A 20566-nucleotide genomic window follows, 5' to 3' on the forward strand; every position below is an offset into this window, starting at 1 on the left:
CTCTGGCCACGGGGTTCTCCAGGCAAGAACACTGGAATGGGTAGCCATTCCCTTCTCCAGGGGATCTTCCCAACCCAGTGATCAAACGCAGATCTCCTGCATTGAGCCACCAGGGAACACCATATGGAGTTGCTATTGCTAGAATAGCACAGGAGGTGGCGCTGTAAATACAGTACAGGAGCCAGGAGCAACTAGACAGGAAGGCAGGGATCGGTACCGGAATGCACAGGCCTCAAACAGAGAGAGTGGCAGTAACACTTGAGTGGCTACTGCAGTAGTCCAAGCTAGAACGGAGGGTGATGGAAAGAGGCGAAGGCAGGGAGGGAGGGAGGAAGGAAGGAAGGAAGGAAGGAAGGAAGGAAGGAAAGGATGTGAGATGGGCAGGTCTTTAAGAGTAAGTCAGAGGAAGGAAAAGCATCAAAGATGACTAAGATTTAGAGCTTGGGGACCAGAGAGGATGGTGATTTCATTATCATCAGAAAGTTGGGACACATGAGGAGGGGTAGATTTGGAGTTAGGTACCTGGTACTAATGGTACCAGGAAAGAGGGAGATGTTCAGAGAACCAGTAATGCTGGACTTGAGACCTGGGAGAAGAGCTGATTTGAGAGCCAGGAGCATCAGGTGACAGCTGAAGGCAAAGGAAAGGATGAGGTGGCCCTGGGGGGTAAAGGAGCAAGCCGGGGTCCTGGAGAATCCCAACACAAGGGAGTTAGGGGAGGGGGCAGGGAGAGACATATGGCCACTGATCGTAATTGCAGGCAAATTGCCTGAGCTTTGGCTGGCAAGTCAGCAAAGTGTGAAAGCAGGCCTGGACCAGGGGAGAAGATGAGGAAACAAAAGCTCCATCATGGGCAGTGCTGTTAAGTTGAGTCTCCATCCCCCTGTTTTCCTGGTGAACCTTACATACAAAGGCCTCAAAGGGCTGAGCAGGTGAGGGAGACGGTAGAGACAAGAGTCAAGGAGGAGGAGGCGACCATCCTCCCCCATGGAGGCTGTGGTGCCATCACCACAGCCACTCATGGTGATCCTAAAAGTGGTTTCTCAGACCTCCTAGGTTCAACCACACTCAGAGTGGTTCTCAGAGGCCAGGCAGGCACATGGGCATCTCTTCTTCCACTGTGACCCTTGGTGCATCCAGCAAAATCACCTCCACAGGCCAACTTGGAACAGAGGTGGGGCAAGTGACATCAGATCAGTAACTCTTCCTGAGTGCCTGCCCTTCCACTGACTTGTGAGGCTGAGTCTCTTGCTTGTTTTAATCCACCAGGAGTGGATTCCAAATAGAAGTCTGGAGAGAAAGGGCATTGGGTAACAAAGGTGAGCGTGGTAGAACCACAGTGAACAAGTTTTGCTTGGTTCTGTTTCAGCTTGTTTTGGAAACAAGCTCCAGTGCAGGCTGATTTGTTGGGGAGACTAGAGGGCAGGGAATACTTCCAATTTTTTTCAGTGGGTTGTCCATACGGTTTAGATAATCTTGGTGTTTAAACGGTTGCCATAGTGAACTCTAAACATTAATTTTATGTCACACAGTCCTTGGCTAAAACAGAAAGAGGGCTAACCTGACATAAGTGAGCATGGAGGCTGGGAAATGTTGCTCTGAGGGGTGAAGGGACAAGCATGAGGCTTCCTGGAGTCCCTGGGTTTGGCAGACAAAAGGGTGAGAAGCCACACAAGGGAGACATGGGAACCTGGAGGGGCCAGCAGTCTTTTCTTCTTCCTTGGAAAGCATGCCTTCCAAGCATGAGTGGATATAGGGAGATGTTATAAAAAGAAAATCAATATTTAATCAATATAATTAATTAAATGGGTTAATTATAATTTAATCTGATTAACTGTAATTAATCTGACAGATTGTAAACAGGTAGGTTGTTTTTTTCTTGTCTTTTGGGTTTTTGCTAGAAAAAAACAAAGGCAAATAACTCCAGTCTGGTCAGAAATCTCAAATCACTAGGCTTATGAACTTTCCAGAATTAGCTTCTGGTTCCAAAAATAAAGTTTCATGGTCATTTGAAAGCAGCATTTTATTCAAGCAAGATTTTCAGATAAAGCTGCTGCTGCTGCTAAGTCGCATCAGTCGTGTCCGACTCTGTGCGACCCCATAGACGGCAGCCCACCAGGCTCCACCGTCCCTAGGAGTCTCCAGGCAAGAACACTGGAGTGGGTTGCCATTTCCTCCTCCAGTGCATGAAAGGGAAAAGTGCAAGTGAAGTTGCTCAGTCGTGTCCGACTGTTAGCGACCCCATGGGCTGCAGCCTACCAGGCTCCTCCATCCATGGGGTTTCCCAGGCAAGAGCACTGGAGTGGGGTGCCATTGCCTTCTCCATCAGATAAAGCAATGATGGATAAAAAATAAGGATCGGAGGCAGACAACTTTTTTTTTAAATTATGGTGAATTGTTTCACAGAGTTTATTTTTAAAGCAAAAAAGAAGGGTTTGTTTTTTTTTTTTCAATGAGTGGGAAGACACTGTAATTTATCTCTCTGTGACTGTGCCGAGCTATTTGGATACTAGGGCTATAACCAAGGCTTGGCTACACCTTGGTGGCCGCTGACCATAATTGCAGGCAAAGTGCCTGAGCTTTGCCTGACAAGTCAGCAAAGTGTGAAAGCAGAGCTGGGCCAGGGGAGAAGGTGAAGAAGCAAAAGTTCCACCATGGGCAATGCTGTAGGCTGAGTCTCCATCCCCCTCTTTTCCTGGTACACCACATATACAAAGGCCCAAAGGGCTGAGCAGGTGAGGGAGGGAGGGGCCTTGGTTAAAGCAGAGCACTATAGGCAAGAAGATGGAAATAAGGCAAAGGAGAACCCAAGAGGCGTAACAGAGGTCTTGGTGCAGCACTGTCCAAGAGAACTTTCTGTGATGGTGGAACATCCTATACCCCAGTCATTAGCCACACTGGCTGCTGAGAACTTAAAAGGGGGTTCGCAAAGACTGAGGAATTGAATATTAAAACTTACTTAATTTCAAATAATTTAAGTAGCCACATGTGGCAAGTGGCTACCATTTTGGACAGAGGATTGGCGGCCTCAAAAAGTTTATTCTTCAGATTGATTAATGAGGTTTAACGAGTGCAAAACAACGAACAAGATGGCAGTTTGGCTTTTAGTGTTGGTTTTTTCCTAAATGAGGAACAAGGGAAAAGAAACCAGAACCACTCATCACTAGGAGCTCACAAACTAACAGGAAATATCCGATTCTAGGGAGGGAAGAACCCACAGGCAATCTGGGGCAGAAGCATCCCTCACACACAGAGTGCCAGCTTTACTGAGAGCAGCTGTCTTGAACAGGTGACTCTAATAACATTATTGGCACCGCTGGAACTGTTCTAGGACAGGATCTCCAGGGGAAGTAAAACAGCATTATTTTTCAAGTTATGAGACAAGTAAAACAAACACAAGACTGGTTTCTCAGGCCAGAGAACTGGGCAGGTAGAGGAGATGGAGGATAGAGTTCAAATGTCAAGGGGAATGAGGGGGTCTGGATATCTCACAGTCTTAAATTTCTTTCTTTCTTTTTTTCAGTGAAAAGTGTTTATGAGGAGGAAAAGAGTACAGTTCGTGTGGATAGACACATGGGCAGAGCCAGAGAGAGTCACTAAAACTCTTGCTCAATTGTTTTTTTCTCACTATGGTTTCTCCTCATGTGAGAATGTATTTTGCTTAACTAATGAATTTCTCCATTCCCTTTTCCAGGGGATCTTCCTGACCCAGGGATCAAACCCAGGTCTTCCACATTGCAGGCAGATTCTTTACTGTCTCAGCATACCAGGGAAACCCAATGAATGTCTAGAGAATTATTTTTAAAAAGAGAGCTTTCCAATTCTAGCCTTAAGAAGATGTGGGGCTCAATATTCCCTCCAGGTGGAATTACTGACTGGGAAATATTAATAGCTAAAATCTAAGTTCAGAACCAACCAGGAGACTAGGGACACTTAGAAAGAAGGTACTAGAGAAGTGTGTTCCCAGGAAGGAGACAGAGATGTCACTGAAAGCAAAGATGCACCGCTACTTCCCAGGGACAAGGACTAGACCTTGGGGAAAACTGGGGGGTGTGTTGGGGTTAATAGGTCTGGAGAGACATTTCCAATGTGCAATATTTTTATTTTAGATTTTCTAGTTCTAAGATAAAACATCAATAGCAACTTAAATTGGTACAGTGACAGGCTCTTGGGCTCCAAAATCACTGCTGACAGTGACTGTAGCCATGAAATTCAAAGACACTTGCTTCTTGGAAGAAAAGCTATGACAAACCTAGACAGTATATTAAAAAGCAAAGACATCACTTTGCTGACAAAGGTCCATATAGTCAAAGCTATGGTTTTTCCAGTAGACATGTACGGATGTGAGAGTTGGACCACGACAAAGGGTGAGGGCCAAAGAATTGATGCTTTCAAACTGTGGTGCTAGAGAAGACTCTTGAGAGTCCCTTGGGCTGCAAGGAGATCAAACCAGTCAATCCTAAAGGAAATCAACCCTGAATATTCATTGGAAGGACGAATGCTGAAGCTCCAATACTCTGGACACCTGATATGAAGACCTGACTCACTGGAAAAGACCCTGATGCTAGAAAAGATTGAGGGCAAGAAGAGAAGCAGGCAACAGAGGATGAGATGGTTGAAGGGCATCACCGACTCAATGAGCCTGAGCAAACTCCAGGAGACAGGACAGGGAAGCCTGGTGCGCTGCAGTCCATGGGGTCTCAAAGAGTTGGACATGACTGAACAACTGAACAAATGGTTTACAAACCTTCTTCACACTTCATGATTATTTGCAAAAACCCTGCAAACATTCTCTTTTTTTTTTTTTTTTTTTTTTGAGAAAGGGCTCAAAGTTACAAGGAAAAAGAATGCACTAAAAGTGTAGGTAAAAGACCTTTCATTCTTCCAGTTAAGCTCTGCAGTTCCTCTTGAAGAAGCATCAAAGGATGGAAAAAAGATCAGATGAGGAAGAAGTGCCCTCCTCATTTGGTCTCCTGGTCCCAGGCTCTCTTCAATCTGTCTAAACTCAGAGAGAGGCTCTCAGGCACCTCACCCCATCTTCTGCATCTGTTGAGCTAAATGCAGTAGGTATTCAGAGTGAGAATTGATTTGTCAGTTGAGGGTGTTTTCTGGAAGGAGACAGGCAGAGTCCAGGAGATGTAAAATGGGGCCACGAGCACTGTGACCATAAATTCCAATTTGCTTGACCTAGTTTGTACCTGTTGTTCTAGCAAAATTCGAGCACCCTTTAACTCTCAGATGAGCCTTGTCTGAATATTACATTATATGGTCACCCTAGCCACCAGGACTTGATATGGTGTCCTTTTTTTTTTCCCCACAAAATTGCTTTGACTGTTCCCTTGGGGTCATTGACAAAGTTGTTCTGGACTCAGCTTTCTCATTCTCAAGGTTAATGCTTCTAAGGGGCTAAATCTGCATCCCAGGAATGTTAAAGAAGTTAACTGTTTTAACCCTAATCACCTGTGGTTTCTGGCTCTGCATGGGGTGTCAGGCAGTGACCCGTAATGAGCTCCTAATGAGCTTGCTGTTTGAAAATCATCTGAGGAATTTGTTAAAAATAGAGATGCAAGGGCCCATGGCCTGAAATTCTGATTCAGCACATCTGAGAATCTATTTAAAAATGAGAAACAAAGCTTCCCAGGTGGTTTGAACCCTGAAGCCAGATTTGAACCCACTGGTGAGTCATCATTCTTCAACCGCTGGCTGGAGTGGTCCCTTGTTGCTATGGAAACCACGGATCTACCCCTCAGCCAAACTATTTTTTTTTTTTTTAAGTACACATCTGTTTCAAAAATAGAAGACATTATTTTAGAGAGAGAAGAGTATTTTCTCTGTTAAGACATTTAGAGAGGAAAAGCAAAGCTCCTAAAAGGCAGAAAAATTTCGTCTGAAACCAAATTCAGCAGAAAGCAGGTGTCCCTCACTACTTTAGCAAGACAAGAAAGAACCAGTGAGCAGTTAATTTCTGAAGCAAGTTTCAGACTGTCTGGAGCATCCTTCAGGTTAGCTGTAAGGTGCCCTGCTGGAGGCCTGGGCTCATGGGCTTCCCCGGTGGTCAGAGGGGCTGATGGTGACCGGCCAACATGGTATCAAGACTCAGGAGACTCCGGCTGGAGAGGGACCTGGAAAAGGATGGCCCTACAGAATTACCATCAGAATATAATTTACACACACGACTGAGTGGCCAGGTGGCCCGCACTGAGCCACTCTGATAAATACATCACACTGATGCTCTATGTCTGAGCTGAGGAAAGAGCATTAATCTGTCCTTTAGGTGCAGAAGCAGAGAAGATGGGGTGGAGGAAGGGGCCTGGGAGAAGGCTTCTATAAGCCTCATGTGACCAAGCTGGCCTGATGAATTCAGAATTTAGCAATTCCGAGTTCTCTTTTCTTTCAGCTTAAACACAAAAGCATAAAACAATTGTATCTCAAATAGAATGATCTTGGAATCCACTGCTCTTTGTAAATTCTGATACATCTGAAGATAAAATGCAGAATTTCCCCTCCAAAGATACTTCCTGGGATTCGCTGCTTTGCCAGCAACTTCGTTGCTTTGCCAGCAACTATTGTACTAAGGTGGGCAGGGACCGTCCAGGTACCAGCTGTAGAAGCAGTGAGACACTTCACTACGATTCTGTGTTACATAATCAGCTGGTCCTTCTCTGAAACAGGAATCATTCCCTTTTGGGTCTCCTGTCTCCCTGCCAACCTATGTCTGCAGAGCTCCTTGACTTTATGTGGATGGTACTTTTTAAACACTCAGTCTTGTGTGCTATAATCTTTCTCCCAGAAATGCTCCTAAAGTGCTTCTCCCTGGGCCTAGAAAACCCAGCTCAGTCCCTTGACCCAACTCACTGTCCAGACACTCCATTCCACCGTCCACCGGAAGCCTATGGAGCACCAAGATCAGTATTCAAAGTCCTTTTCCAAATCCTTTCAAAGCTCTACCCTCTCTTACCCCAAAACTCTCACATCACCATTTAGGACTCATAGCTTCCCTTTGCAAATACAACTCACCTCCCAACTACTGCGTCTCCCCAGACATAAGCATAACTGTCTTTTCTCCATCCTCCACCAACTGTAGACCCCTACTCTACAACCGAGTTTGGGGGAAGTGATTTTTACATGGGCAATCTGCTGAATTTGCTCTACAAGTAAACGTCTACTAATTACATTTTTCAGGGTTGAGCGCATGATAAGAAACTGACATAATGACAAGGAGAATGTGATGGAAGAAGAAGCTGGGAAGGAACACAGAGGGCCTTTGAACAGGGCTGGGTGGGAAAGAGAAGGAAGTAAAGACTTACATCACAATATCCCACAGATTTGTGTTTATTTCAAACCTCCTCTACTGTATGATATTTGTTTTTCTCTTTCTGACTGACTTCACTCTATATAACAGGCTCTAGGTTCACCCACCTCACTACAACTGACTCAAATCCATTTTTTATGGCTGAGTAATATTCCCCTGTATATATCCACCACATCTGCTTTACCCGTTCATCTGCTGATGGACATCTAGGTTGCTTCCATGTCCTGGCTATTGTAAACAGTGCTGTTATGAACACTGGAGTACATATATCTTTTAGAATTGTGGTTTTCTCAGGGTATATGCCCAGTAGTGGGGTTGCTGGGTCATAATGAATATATATGAAATCTAGAAAAATTGTATTGATGAACCTATCTGCAAGAAAGAAATGGAGATGAAGATGCAGAGAATGGACTTGTGGACACAGAGGGGTAGGGAAAGAGTAGGATGAATGGAGAAAGTAGCATCAATATATATATATATACTATCATGTGTAAAATGGATAGCTGGTGAGAAGTTGCTGTATAACATAGGGAGCCCAGTCTGGTGCACGATGACCTATAAGGGTGGAGTTGGAGGAGGGGAGGGAGGCTCTAGAGGAAGGGAATATATGTATAATCTGGCTGATTCAAGTTGTTGTATGGCAGAAACCAACACAACAGTGTAAAAAAAAATTATTTTTTAAAAACCCTCTTCTACTCTAGCTACTGCCACTACACATACTGTCCTCCACATTTAAACCACTCAACTTATTCTTGGACCCTGGTTTCCTTCCCCTGGATCTTCAGGGTCATGTGAACCTGAAGTGCACCTGCTCACTCAGGTAAGTCTCTGCACCTGTCTATTTAGGTGACTCTCCCAGTGCATGCTGGGAAATTGCAAAGAAGTGCCCCATCGCCTCCCCACCCCTCTTCTCTGTGTCCAAGGTTTATGCTTCAAGTAACTTAGAAATTCTTAACATGAGAATCACAGAGCTTCAGGGGCTCTGGGAACCTCTTGGTATTGCATAAATCATTTGTGTGTGTGTGTATGTGTGCACGAGCCCGCAGTTTTCTGATGGTAATATTCAGCCTTTATCCCCTCAGATTTTCAAGGGGACCCCAGCTATACTTGGCCTGCCTCTGGATGAGTTACAGCCATGGTGGTCAGGTCCCGGCACGGTACCTTGGAAGCAGCCATCACTGCCGCCGTGGCCGCCACGTTCAAGCCTCGCTTCCCAAAGTGCACAAGGGCATCATAACTTCGGTCTTTCGCTTGGACCAGGCAATCATCAATTTCCTGTCAAAGGAAAACATGTACTCTGAGTTGGAAGGCCCAAATAAACTTCTATTCTTTCTCCTCTCTCCTGAGCGCTGAGCTTGGCAGCTTGCTCCATCACTGATTCTCACTGGCACTGCCAGTAATTGGCTGTCAGACCTGGGTGAGTGCTTAGCGTCTACACATGGTTCTGTTTTCTGCGAAATGAGGACAGCGGTGGCACCTAACTTGTGGAACCTGGTGAGAATTCGTTGTTGTTTAGTTGCTAAGTCCTCTCTGACTCTTGTGACCCCAAGGACTGTAGCCCGCCAGTCTCCTCTGTCCATGGGATTTCCCAGGCAAGAATACTGGAGTGGGTTGCCATTTCTTTCTCCAGGGGATTGTCCCAAACCAGGGATCGAACCTGTATCTCCTGCATTGGCAGGCATATTCTTTACTGCTGAGCCACCCCGGAAACCCCACGGTGAGGACTACATGCACTCATTCCAGGAAAGCACCTGACACAGTGTCTGGTTTCAATAACCAAGAACCGTTGTCATCTTATCTCAAGCAGGTAAAGCCCCAGGATCTCTGAAATTCTATTATTTCATAGCAATTTCATACAATATCCAAATTCCTCCTCATGTGTATATCAATGGGAGAGATTAGGATGCAGAAAGAGATAGGGGATATTTTTGTTGATAGAGGAGATCATTTTACAGATAATTGAATAAAAACAGAAATCAGAAGTCAACTACAAGGTAAAGGTGCGGTGGGAGAGAGGATTGAGGTCTACTTAGGGACCAAGAGCAAGTAAAATATTGGTTTAGTTCAAATTTGGATCAGTGCTGGCTCATTCTTTTTGTTGTGTTTGGCTTGTTATTGTCATTGTTTTAAGAAAACAGCCATTCTATAGTCATAGGAGCAGAGTTCAGTCGATGACACTTGGCTTCTGTCTCATCTGGAGTTCAGCACATTGGTGCACTTCCTTCACTTTGAGGCATACAGGTGGGCATTCAACCCCCTGCCTGGTCCTTGTTTAAAATTCCTCAGGAAGACACAACACTCAGTTTCGATTGTGACCCCTGGCTGACTCTGGAAGTGATTCTTGGCAGCTCTTAAGAGTCAGTCACCTTCACGTCAATGGACATTACATTAGCGGCTTCAGGGTTAAGTCCAGTGTTTAGAGAAAGGGAAGCAGGAAGAGTAGAGATTTGATAATGAGGTGGAGGCAGGGATTACTGTTTCTCAAAGTTTACCCTCTGAGACAGTAAGTGTTGTGTCCTAGTTCCTAAAGGGCATCTCAGAAATGGCTACAATAACCTGTACTGGAGTACCTCCAACTGATATACTCAAACCTTGCCCTGGAAATCCAAAGTGTCCAACTTTCAGAAGCAACAGAAACGAATATATCAAGCCACCTATAGTGAAAAAGTTGGCTTAAAGCTCAACATTCAGAAAACAAAGATCATGGCAACTGGTCACATCAATTCATGGCAAATAGATGGAGAAACAGTGAAAACAGTGGCAGACTTTATTTTTTGGGGCTCCAAAATCGCTGCAGATGGTGACTGCAGCCATGAAATAAAAAGACGCTTGCTCCTTGGAGGAAAAGTTATGACCAACCTAGACAGCATATTAAAAAGCAGAGACATTACTTTGTCAACAAAGGTCCATCTAGTCAAGGCTATGGTTTTTCCAGTGGTCATGTATGGATGTGAGAGTTGGCCTATAAAGAAAGCTGAGTGCCGAAGAATTGATGCTTTTGAACTGTGGTGTTGGAGAAGACTCTTGAGAGTCCCTTGGACTGCAAGGAGATCCAACCAGTCCATCCTAAAGGAAATCAGTCCTTAATGTTCATTGGAAGGACTGATGTTGAAGCTGAAACTCCAATACTGTGGCCACCTGATGTGAAGAGCTGGCTCATCTGAAAAGACCCTGATGCTGGGAAAGATTGAAGGCAAGAGAAGAAGGGGATGAAGAAGGATGAGATGGTTGGATGGCATCACCGACTCAATGGACATTAGCCTGAGTAAACTCTGGGAGTTGGTGATGGATAGGTAGGCCTGGGATGCTGCAGTCAGTGGGGTCGCAAAGAGTCGGACACGACTGAGCAACTGAACTGAACTGATAGCGCTCTTAATTCATATGGTAGAATCTCACCACACAACCAGTTCAGAAATTCATATAATATCATTAATGAAGTACAGAATGCTGGACCCAATAATCCCACTCTCAAGAATTTATTCTAAGACAAGAAGTCAACAGAAGTTGACTGTATACTATGTGTGGTGATATTTGTGGGTCCTTATGAAGACCAAGTGGAAAAGGATGGTATGCAAACATGTTTAAGATTTCAGAAGACAAGTAATGCATCTGTTCAGTTTTTTGTAGTTATTGCTTTTGGGTTTGTTTGGTTTTTTGGTGTGTGTGTGTATGGTTAACATTTTATTTTAAGGAAACATTACATAGACTGGATTGAATGAAAAAAGGAGCTACCAAACAAAGTAATAAGACAGAGGTCATTTATTTTAATGGTCTCTGCATCTATTATTTCCTCTAGTGTCTCAGTGGTAAAGAACCCACCTGCCAATGCAGGAGACACAGGAGATGTGGGTTTGATCCCTGGATTGGAAAGATCCTCTGGAGGAGGAAATGGCAACCCACTCCAATATCCTTGCCTGGGAAATTCCATGGACAGAGGAGCATGGCAGGCTACAGTAGGACATGACTTAGCAACTTAAGTGTGCACATGTCTCTTATTGTATGAAATCTTAACAAAACCATGGAACAATCCATTGAAAACAAATCTGGCAAATTAGGTTCAGTGGAGATGTTAAACAAAAAATAATTTTATAGACAGTGACATTATCTTAAAAGTAGCTTAAATTTCTTTTCAAGAGGTATAAGTTGTAATTCCTCCTTGAATCCTTAGATATTGTTGACTCCTTGCTGCAATTTCTCCCTATCTTATTTTTTCCATCTTTGACATTAGATAAATCTACATTTTCATTCCAAGGATGTATGTGAAGCAAAACTTTGAAGCAAAACACAAAAGGTAAATAGCATGAAACAAATCATTATGTCTATTCTCATTAACACACTTATCAACTGATAACTTATAAAGTATAAAAATAGCAGGTATTTCATTTGTAGCATACATTTTATCATTGATCAATAAAGCAAATGTACTAGAAATTTATTATATTCCAGTCTCTGTTGTAGCTATCCAGGCACAAATTCAAGTCTTTTCATCTCTCTAGGCTTCAACTTTCCTGTTTATGTTAGGTTTTTAAAAATTTATTATTTTTATCTTTAAAATGTATTATTTTTATTTTTTTTGTCTGTGCTGAGTCTTGGTTGCTGCTCAGGCTTTTCTCTAGTTGCAGCCAGCGGGGGCTACTCTGCAGTTGTGGTATGTGGGCTTCTCACTGCAGTGGCATCTCTTGTAGAGCATGAGCTCTAGGGCGAGCAGGCTTTGATAACTGTGGCACGTGAGCTCAGTAGTTGTGGCTCCTGGGCTCGAGAGCACAAGCTCAGTAGTTACGGTGCATGGGCTTAGCTGCTCCTCAGTATGTAGGATCCTCCCAGACCAGGGATTGAACCTGTATCTCCTGCACTGGCAGGCAGATGCTTTACTACTGAACCAGCAAGGAAGCCCCGTACTAAGTTTTTAAAGTATTTTTTAGTAGTATATATAAAAATTCCATCTGCAAAAGGACAGGCGCTGAGCCTGATGAAAGGAAAAACTCAGTTTGGGGAGTTGAATTATGAGTGAATTTTTTTCTGTCTTTTGTTTCGATGTATGGAAATGCTTTACAATAATAGTGATGAATAATATCCTTTTGGGAATTTCACCAGGTCATAAAAATAGACTTAAAAGAGAAAGAAGGAACAATTTTCGGGTAGGGGGCAAATAAGTCAATCAAGAGTCTCCTTCAATAAAATCATATGTCTTTTTAAAAAAAAAAAAGCACTTAAAAATTTTTTTCACTCACTGGAAGGAATGAAAGGCAGAACAACACAAATTACCTTTTCTTTTGAAGACAGCGTGGGATGTACAAACTTCCTGTAGAGGAGGCTGGAGCCTTTTGTGTAGGGAGACAGCAGCCAGGCTACAAATGCTATTTTTAGTTCATAATAGAATGGAAACCTGGAGAGAGATGAGAAAAATACACATTCCATTAGGTTTTCAGCAACTCTTCCCTGAGCCTACGAAAGACAGAACCTGGGAGCACAGACAGCTCTCTTGCCTGCACACAGCCTGGTCTTCGGATTCCCATGAATGTGTGCGCACACATGCACATCCAAGGTATACAAGTCCAGGACCTCTTTTGAAAACCAGTTCCATTTCTGTGTGTGTGTGACCTCAATAAGAGGCTTGTAGGATCTTAGTTCCCCAACCAGGAATTGAACCCAGGCACCTAGCAGTGAAAGCACAGAGTCCTATCTATGGGCCCACCAGGGGGTTCGCAAAGCCCGTTCACATTTTCTTTTGTTGTCAAACAAGCTAGGGTCCCAGGGTCTCTCAGCAGTCACTCTATGACTGTGCCTGACAACAACTGGTGCTTTCTGCCAGGCTCTGTTCACTTTGGCTGGAGCCAGAGCTCCTGCAGGCCCAGATGCCACATCCACCCTTGCCCAAGTTCCCAGTCATTCACTCTTTCCTGGAGGCCAAGAAGGGACAAACACCTGGAGGATTTACAGCAGGGCAGAGGTGACAAAGAATCTCCACTTAGAATGAAAACCTCTGTTCCTTGGCTGTCTTCTTAGTCCCCAAACAGGCTGGACAGGAGCCCAACTCTTGCAGGAAAGAGGATGCTACTTACCCTGCTCAAACCAACAGCAGACTTGAGGGAGGGGGGCAGGGAATAGAATATAAATAGTAAAATGTAGGAAAGCCTGGTGTGCTGCAGTCCATGGGGTCACAAAGAGTTGGACACGACTAAGCGACTGAACAAGTACAATATATATAACTGCTTTATATACATATACTTATATATATATATATGTATATATATACTCCCTGAGAATCCCTTGGACAGCAAGGAGATCAAACCAGTCTATCCTAAAGGAAATCAGTCCTGAATATTCATTGGAAGGACTGATGCTGAAACTGAAACTCCAATATTTTGGCCACCTGATGCGAAGAACTGACTCATTTGAAAAGACCCTGATGCTGGAAAAGACTGAAGGCAGGAGGAGAAGGGGATGACAGATGATGAGATGATTGGATGGCATCACCGACTTGATGGACATGAGCTGGAGTAAGCTCCGGGAGTTGATGATGAACAGGGAAGCCTGGTGTACTACAGTCCATGGGATTGCAAAGAGCAACTGAACTGAACATACATATATAGTTTCAGGTGTACCGCAAAGTGATTCAGCACTAACACATCATTGTAAATCAACTATGCGTACATGCTAATTCATTTCAGTCATGTTCAATTCTTTGCCACCGCATGGACTCTAGCCTGCCACACTCTTCTTTCCATGGGGTTCTCTAGGCAAGAATACTGGAGTGGGTTTCCATGCCCTCCTCCAGGGGATCTTCCCGACCCAGGGATCAAACCCTTGTCTCATATATTTCCTGCTTTGGCAGGTGGGTTCTTTACCACTACCGCCACCTATACTTCAGTAGAAAAAAAACCTAAATTTTAAAAACCAACAGCAGGCAAAAAGGTTTTATCATTTTGGTGCCAAAAGAAAGAAGAGTTCAAGGTACATATAAAATATAATTCTGAAGTTTAAAGCCCTGGGTACTATTCACTGATGTATCCTATAAACACTTTGCCAGCACCTATATGTGGCAGTTGGTGCTGGGCACCAAGAGGACATTGGGGAACATAGAAGACCTGAGCCCTGTTCTCTTGGAGCTTCTAGTCTAGCAGGAAACACAGACAAAGTTCTGGCATCCTCGGAACCAACAGTCCAGTCAAGGAAACAGAGATTGCTTAAATCAAGACAATTAGTATAGAATAACATCCTGAGACAAGCGCCATCAAGGGCCTCTGTTAACCCATGTGGTACTTCTGCACATGTGAGAAAAAGCTCAGCCCTTCGACTGGGTGCAGTCCTGTAAGCACATGACTTGCAAACAGGGCTTCGTCTGAATTTCAGCTCCACTGGCTAGGTACCTTGTGCTACGAAAAACCTGTGCAACCGTACTTGGCAGATCAAACGGGTATTAACCAGGTCTTTTTATTTTCTGTATTCTAATGCTTTAACATCTTGGGACCTTGCTGATAGAGAGAATGCCTCTCTCATGGACACCACAATATAGGCTCCTGCCCACACTTCCTTCCTCTGCTTCCTGATCTGTCCTGTGTGACTCTGCATGGCACACTATGCCTCTAGGGATCTGTGTATCTTTTTAAAAATAATTATTTATTTATGTATTTGACTGTACTGGGTCTCCACTGTGGCACACAGGATCTTCAGTTGCAGCATGTCGACTCTTAGTTGCGGCATGTGGGATCTAGTTCCCTGACCATGGATTGAACCCAGGATCCCTGCACTGAGAGTGTGGACTCTTAGCCACTGGATCACCAGGGAAGTCCCTTGGGATCTGTGAAGTTAACAAACTTATTCCTTCATGATAGTCATTTCTGTGTCTGCATGTCTTGGGCTATGCTGTGCTTAGTTGCTCAGTCATGTCCAACTCTTTGCGACCCCATGGACTGCAGCATGCCAGGGTCGTCTGTCCATGCGAATTCTCCAGGCAAGAATACTGGAGTGGGTAGCCACACTCTCCTCCAGATCTTCCCAACCCATGGATCAAACCCAGGTCTCCTGCACTGCAGGCAGATTCTTTACCGTCTGAGCCATCAGGGAAGCCCAAGAATACTGGGGTAGGTAGACTATCCATTCTCTAGGGGAACTTACCAACCCAGGAATCAAACCAGGGTCTCCTGCCTTGCAGGCAGATTCTTTACCGACTGAGCCACCAGGGAAGCCCCTCTGCATGTCTTACCAGACCTAAAAACAAATCCTGGATACCATTCAAACATGATGCTATGAGGGAACATGACACCTGGGCAGGTTTGAGGCATTGGAAAAGCAAAGCCCTTCCAGGCCATTCTCTTGATAAGAGAGCAAACTCAAACAGTAATTTCTAGCAAGACATTTCAGAGGTCTTTAACTCTCACATCACTCCAGACAGCAGTTCCACACACCCCTTCTTTCCCCATCATAGTCCACTTCCTTCTGCTCCTGGCAGGCCCTTCCTGAACATTCCCCTAGCAACTAAAGGACACTTTCATGTCAAGATCATTTAATGCTTCACAGCCAGAAAAAAGAAGGAGCTGAAGGAACAGAGATGTGATCCTCTCATATTTGAACACTCTGGTGATTAACAATGGAGGGAATTTTGTCTTGAAAACAAGTATTTGTCAGCCCTAAGGGGCAAATGAGCCTGGCAAGCTTAGGCACCAATCCAAGATACACAGATAATCCTAGGGGGAATCTGTCACACTGTGGCTCTTTTGTTTATTATATAAGAGATGTGTGTGTGTGTGTGTGTGTGTGTGTGTGTGTGTGTGTGTGTTTTTAAATAGGTTGTGTGTGCACATAGTTTAAAAGATTCTAGAAGTCCAAAAGGGGACATAACAGAGTCTCTTTCCCATCTTGGACCCTTTTCCAAAAGCACAAAAGCATCATCAGTTTCTTGTAGATCCTTCCAGAAGTGGACTAGGGCTAAGATATACAATCACGTGGGTATGTAAGACACCTGCAATGCTCCCTACACTCACTTAGTGGTATTCTCTGCTCCCCTTCACATCACACCTTGCTTTCCCCACCACACATAACGATTAACAGTACACTCTGGGGATTTTCTCATACCAGTACATGGAGAGTGGTTTCTCTCTCTCTCTCTTTTTTTTTTTGGCTGCTCCATGTGACTTGCAGGATCTTAGTTCCCTGGCCAAGGATTGAACCTAGGCCCAGGGCAGTGAAAGCACTGAGTCTTAACCACTGGACCACCAGGTAATTCCCCAGGCCTTACCCTTCTTAATGGCTGTATAGGGGGCATAAGCATCTACCCAGATCCCCATGGATGGATATTTACAAAGGTCACAACCTTTAGCTACTACAACAGAGCTGCTGTGAATCTCCTGGAGTATGCTTCTTTATGTCCTGATGCTAATGTGCCTTTAAGAAAATGCTCAGAAGTGAAATTTCTGCAGGTATCTGATTTATAGATAGAAGCTGCGCTTTTGTGCAAGCATGGGTACAAGAGCCTGGTTCCCCCCAGCCTCACACTGACAGTGTAGGACAGTGTAAGAGCCTGCCCCAGGTTATGAGGATTGGTGGGGTGGGGGGTGGAAGGAGAGGATGGGCATTAGATCCTGAGCAGTCCTTCTGAGCTGCCGGAGCCCCTGTATTCTCTGGTTAGCCTGCTACTGAGCCTCCTTGTTCTTCAAGATCTTTCCTGTGTATCCCATCCACATTAACATGACTTTAAAAAAAATAATAATTATTTTTAGTTGCACTGGGTCTTCATTGCTATGTTAGTCACTCAGTCATATCTGACTATTTGTGACCTCATGGATTGTAGCCCACCCGGCTCCTCTGTCCATGAGGATTCTCCAGGCAAGAATACTGGAGTGAGTTTCCATTTCTTTCTCCAGGTTCATTGCTGTATATGGGCTTTCTCTAGTTGTGGTGAGCAGGTGCTACTCTTAGCAATCACTACATTTTCTTTCAATATTTTTCCTCAAGCTTTTTTCCTGCCCCACTTTCTATTCAAAGACAACTGCTGGCTTATTGAGTGATTCATTCATTTGGGAAAATTCAACTGAAAAGCTATGAGGTAAGGGGCCTATGCTAAGCAGTTCAGGGAAACCAAAGCTAGGGCAGAAACATCCTCGCCCTTAGTGGTTGGTCATTTAGCAAGACCAACAGGTAACCCCCTAACATGCAAGTGAGTAATGGAACAATGTCTCAGTGAGGCTCAAGGGCTTTCTTCTCTCCGAATCATCATCCATTGCTCACAAACATATACCCCATAATTCTTACTATGTATCTGGCCAAAGGTCCATATAGTCAAAGCTATGTTTTTTCCAGTAGTCATGTACACATGTGAGGGTTGGACCATAAAGAAGGCTGAGCACCGAAGAAGTGATGCTTTCGAATTGTGGTGCTGGAGAAGACTCTTGAGAGTCCCTTGGACAGCAAGGAGATCAAACCAGTCAATCCTAAAGGAAATCAACCCTGAATATTCATTGGAAAGACTGATGCTGAAGCTGAAGCTCCAGTATTTTGGTCACCTGATGCAAAAAGCCGACTCATTGGAAAAGACCCTGATGCTAGGAAAGATTGAAGGAAGGAGGAGAAGGGGGCGACAGAGGATGAGATGGTTGAATGGCATCACTGACTCAATGGACATGAGTTTGAGCAATCTCTGGGAGTTGGTGAAGGACAGGGAAGCCTGGCATGCCGCAGTCCATGGAGTCACAGGGAGTCGGACACAGCTTAGTTACTGGACAACAACAACAAAATTCTATGAGGATAAGCCCTTGAATTGCCCTGACCTTGAGAATTAGGATATATTTGAGGAGAAAAGGCTGGATGAAGCCATCATATCCAAGGCATTTGTCCAGCACTCAGGTGCATCTCTATGCTCCCAATATAATACCGTCACACTCAAGGGGGTAAGAGTTTCCCTTTTTTTTTTCAGTCATGCCAGGCGGCCTGCCGAATCTCAGTTCCCCAACCAGGGATCGATCCAGAGCCTCAACAGTGAAAGCTCTGTGCCTTAACCACTGGACTGCCAGGGAATTTCTAAGAGTTTTCCAAGAGGGTTGGGCAAGTGATGAAACTGTCAAAAATACAAGCAATTAATGTGTACAGAAAATTTCTGGAAGAAAACACAACTGACTTTGACCATGCTAACCTCTGCGGAAAGAGCCAGGGGCCTGGGGGAGGAGGGACTTACTTTTTAGTGTATTGTTTAATTTTATTTTGCCATGTACATGTAGTATTATATAATTTTTAAAAAATTAAATGAAATCATCTACACAAATTGTGAAATAAACCACCATCCTATCTCTTCTATGACCATACACAGTTGCAGTTGCTGTTTTCATCAAGACAGAAAGCTTTTAAAAGTTACCTATGAAGAGAACTGTTCTAAGGGTGAGGTGGAGAGAGCAGGGTGGGGATGGATGCGTGAAGAGTGAGAGGAAAAGTATAAACATGAGGGGTGATTTTCAGTCCAGGAAGTGAACAGAAGTGAAAGATGCTTCTAGGAAACCAGAAGGTGTAGAACTACCTACCCACTTTTTTAATTATAAAAAGAACTTAGAGCTGCTGAATTGGGGTCCATTCCCTGGAAGGGAAAGAGGCTTTGTCTGTCTGATAGGCCTGTTCTGTGTCCAATCCCAGGGCGAAAGCGAGGATGGAAAGGGAGGAATATCCCAGAAGGAGACCAGGATCTGTGATACCTGGAGGTTGGCAGGAAAAGACAGAGCAGGCTGAGGGCATGTCCAGACTATAAGCTGGGACAGGTACAGGTGGTAGTGGTTTAGTTGCAAGTTGTGTCTGACTCTTGCAACCACATGGACTATAGCCCACCAGGTTCCTCTGTCCATGGGATTTCCCAGGCAAGAATACCAGGGTGGGTTGCCATTTCCTTCTCCAGGGGATCTTCCCTAACCAGGGATTGAACCTGGGTCTCCTGCATTGCAGGTGGATTCTTTACGGACTGAGCCACCAGGGAAGTAAGGCAGGCAGGGAAGGATCCCATGAGCCCTTCCCTGCAAAAACTGAGCCCAAGGTGCCAGGAGACAGGCAAGGGACTCTCACTTTCCACCCACAAACTGCCTGGACAGTGCGAGCACAGAGGGACCAAGGAGGGACCAGATGACACCTCTACATGGGTCAGGAAGAGAGGGGGGTTCTGCTCACACTGCACACACACTCCAAATACACCAGCTATTAGATGCCTTCCTGTGACAGGCAGCATTTTGATCCTATGAACTTCCTCCCCATGTTACCCACCAATATGTTACCTCACATGGCATAAGGGATTCTACAGATATAATTAAGGTAATTAATCTTCTGACTTTAAGTTAGGGAGATTGGGACTTTCCTGATGGTCCAGTGGTTAAGAATCTGCCTTCCAATGCAAGGGATGCAGGTTCAATTCCTGGTCAGGAGACTAAACCTGTGCACTGCAACTATTGACTCAGCATAGCCAAAAAAAAAAAAAGAAAACTGAACATATGAAAATTTTAAAGTTCAAGTCAATGCATTTGGTACATGTATTGCAAGTGCTCTTAATAGATAATCATGAAAGTTTTTTTTTTTAAGATAGGGAGATTATATTGGATTATTGGGGTGGGCTTAATCTAATTAAATGATACCTAAAACAAAAAGGCAGAGACCATTCTCTGGCTGGTAACAGACGAGGACAGAAATGACATGCCATTGTTGGCTTGAAGATGACAGGATGTCACATGTCAAGGAAGTGGGGACCTCAGTCCTACAGCCCCAGTTGACTCTGCCAACAACCTGAACGAGCCTGGAAGTGGAATCTCCGCAGAGCCTCCAGATAAGAGCCCGGGCTGACCCATACCCTGGTTTTTGGTCTTGTGAGCTCCTCAGCAGAGGACTCAGTTGACTCTACTTGAACTCCTAACTCACAGAAACTGTGAAATAATAAATTTGTACTGTTCAAGGATGCTAAATTTTCAGTAATCTGTTATGGTAGCAATAGAAAAGTAATACACCTCCCACAAATCAAAATTAAATCAACCCCAGAAATAGTTGTTGACACTTGGGTTGCCATGCCCTCCTCCTGGGCATCTTCCTGACCCAGGGATTGAATCCGAGTCTCTTTATGTCTCCTGCACTGACCAGCAGATTCTTTACCACTAGTGCCACCTGGGAAGTCTACTTATTAGGCATGAGGCTAAAATTCCAGGACCATGGGTTAAACATATCCCAGCTATTAGGGAGCAGCACATCCATCATTAGGTAGGATTTCCACCCAGCAAAGTGGTTGAAATGCCAGGACCC

At 44.4% G+C, this 20566-nt stretch overlaps 1 protein-coding gene across 15 annotated transcripts in view; it reads right to left on the minus strand.

Annotated features, from left to right (window-relative positions):
• REEP1 (receptor accessory protein 1) overlaps nucleotides 1-20566 on the minus strand; it is a 127425-nt gene that overhangs the window by 29552 nt on the left and 77307 nt on the right. For all 15 annotated transcript variants that reach the window (XR_014082752.1, XR_014082753.1, XR_014082751.1 and 12 more), the window contains exons 4-5: nucleotides 12578-12698; nucleotides 8474-8587 (exon numbers count right to left, since the gene is read on the minus strand). Coding sequence is in view for 12 of the 15 variants with exons in the window: in XM_081592879.1 (XP_081449005.1) it covers nucleotides 8474-8587; nucleotides 12578-12698 (235 nt within the window). In the remaining 3 variants the exon portion in view is untranslated. The remainder of the gene's footprint in view (nucleotides 1-8473; nucleotides 8588-12577; nucleotides 12699-20566) is intronic.

This window comes from Giraffa tippelskirchi, chromosome 4 (assembly GCF_054371585.1).
Source record: "Giraffa tippelskirchi isolate mGirTip1 chromosome 4, T2T-mGirTip1v1.2.pri, whole genome shotgun sequence".
NCBI classification, from domain to species: domain Eukaryota; kingdom Metazoa; phylum Chordata; class Mammalia; order Artiodactyla; family Giraffidae; genus Giraffa; species Giraffa tippelskirchi.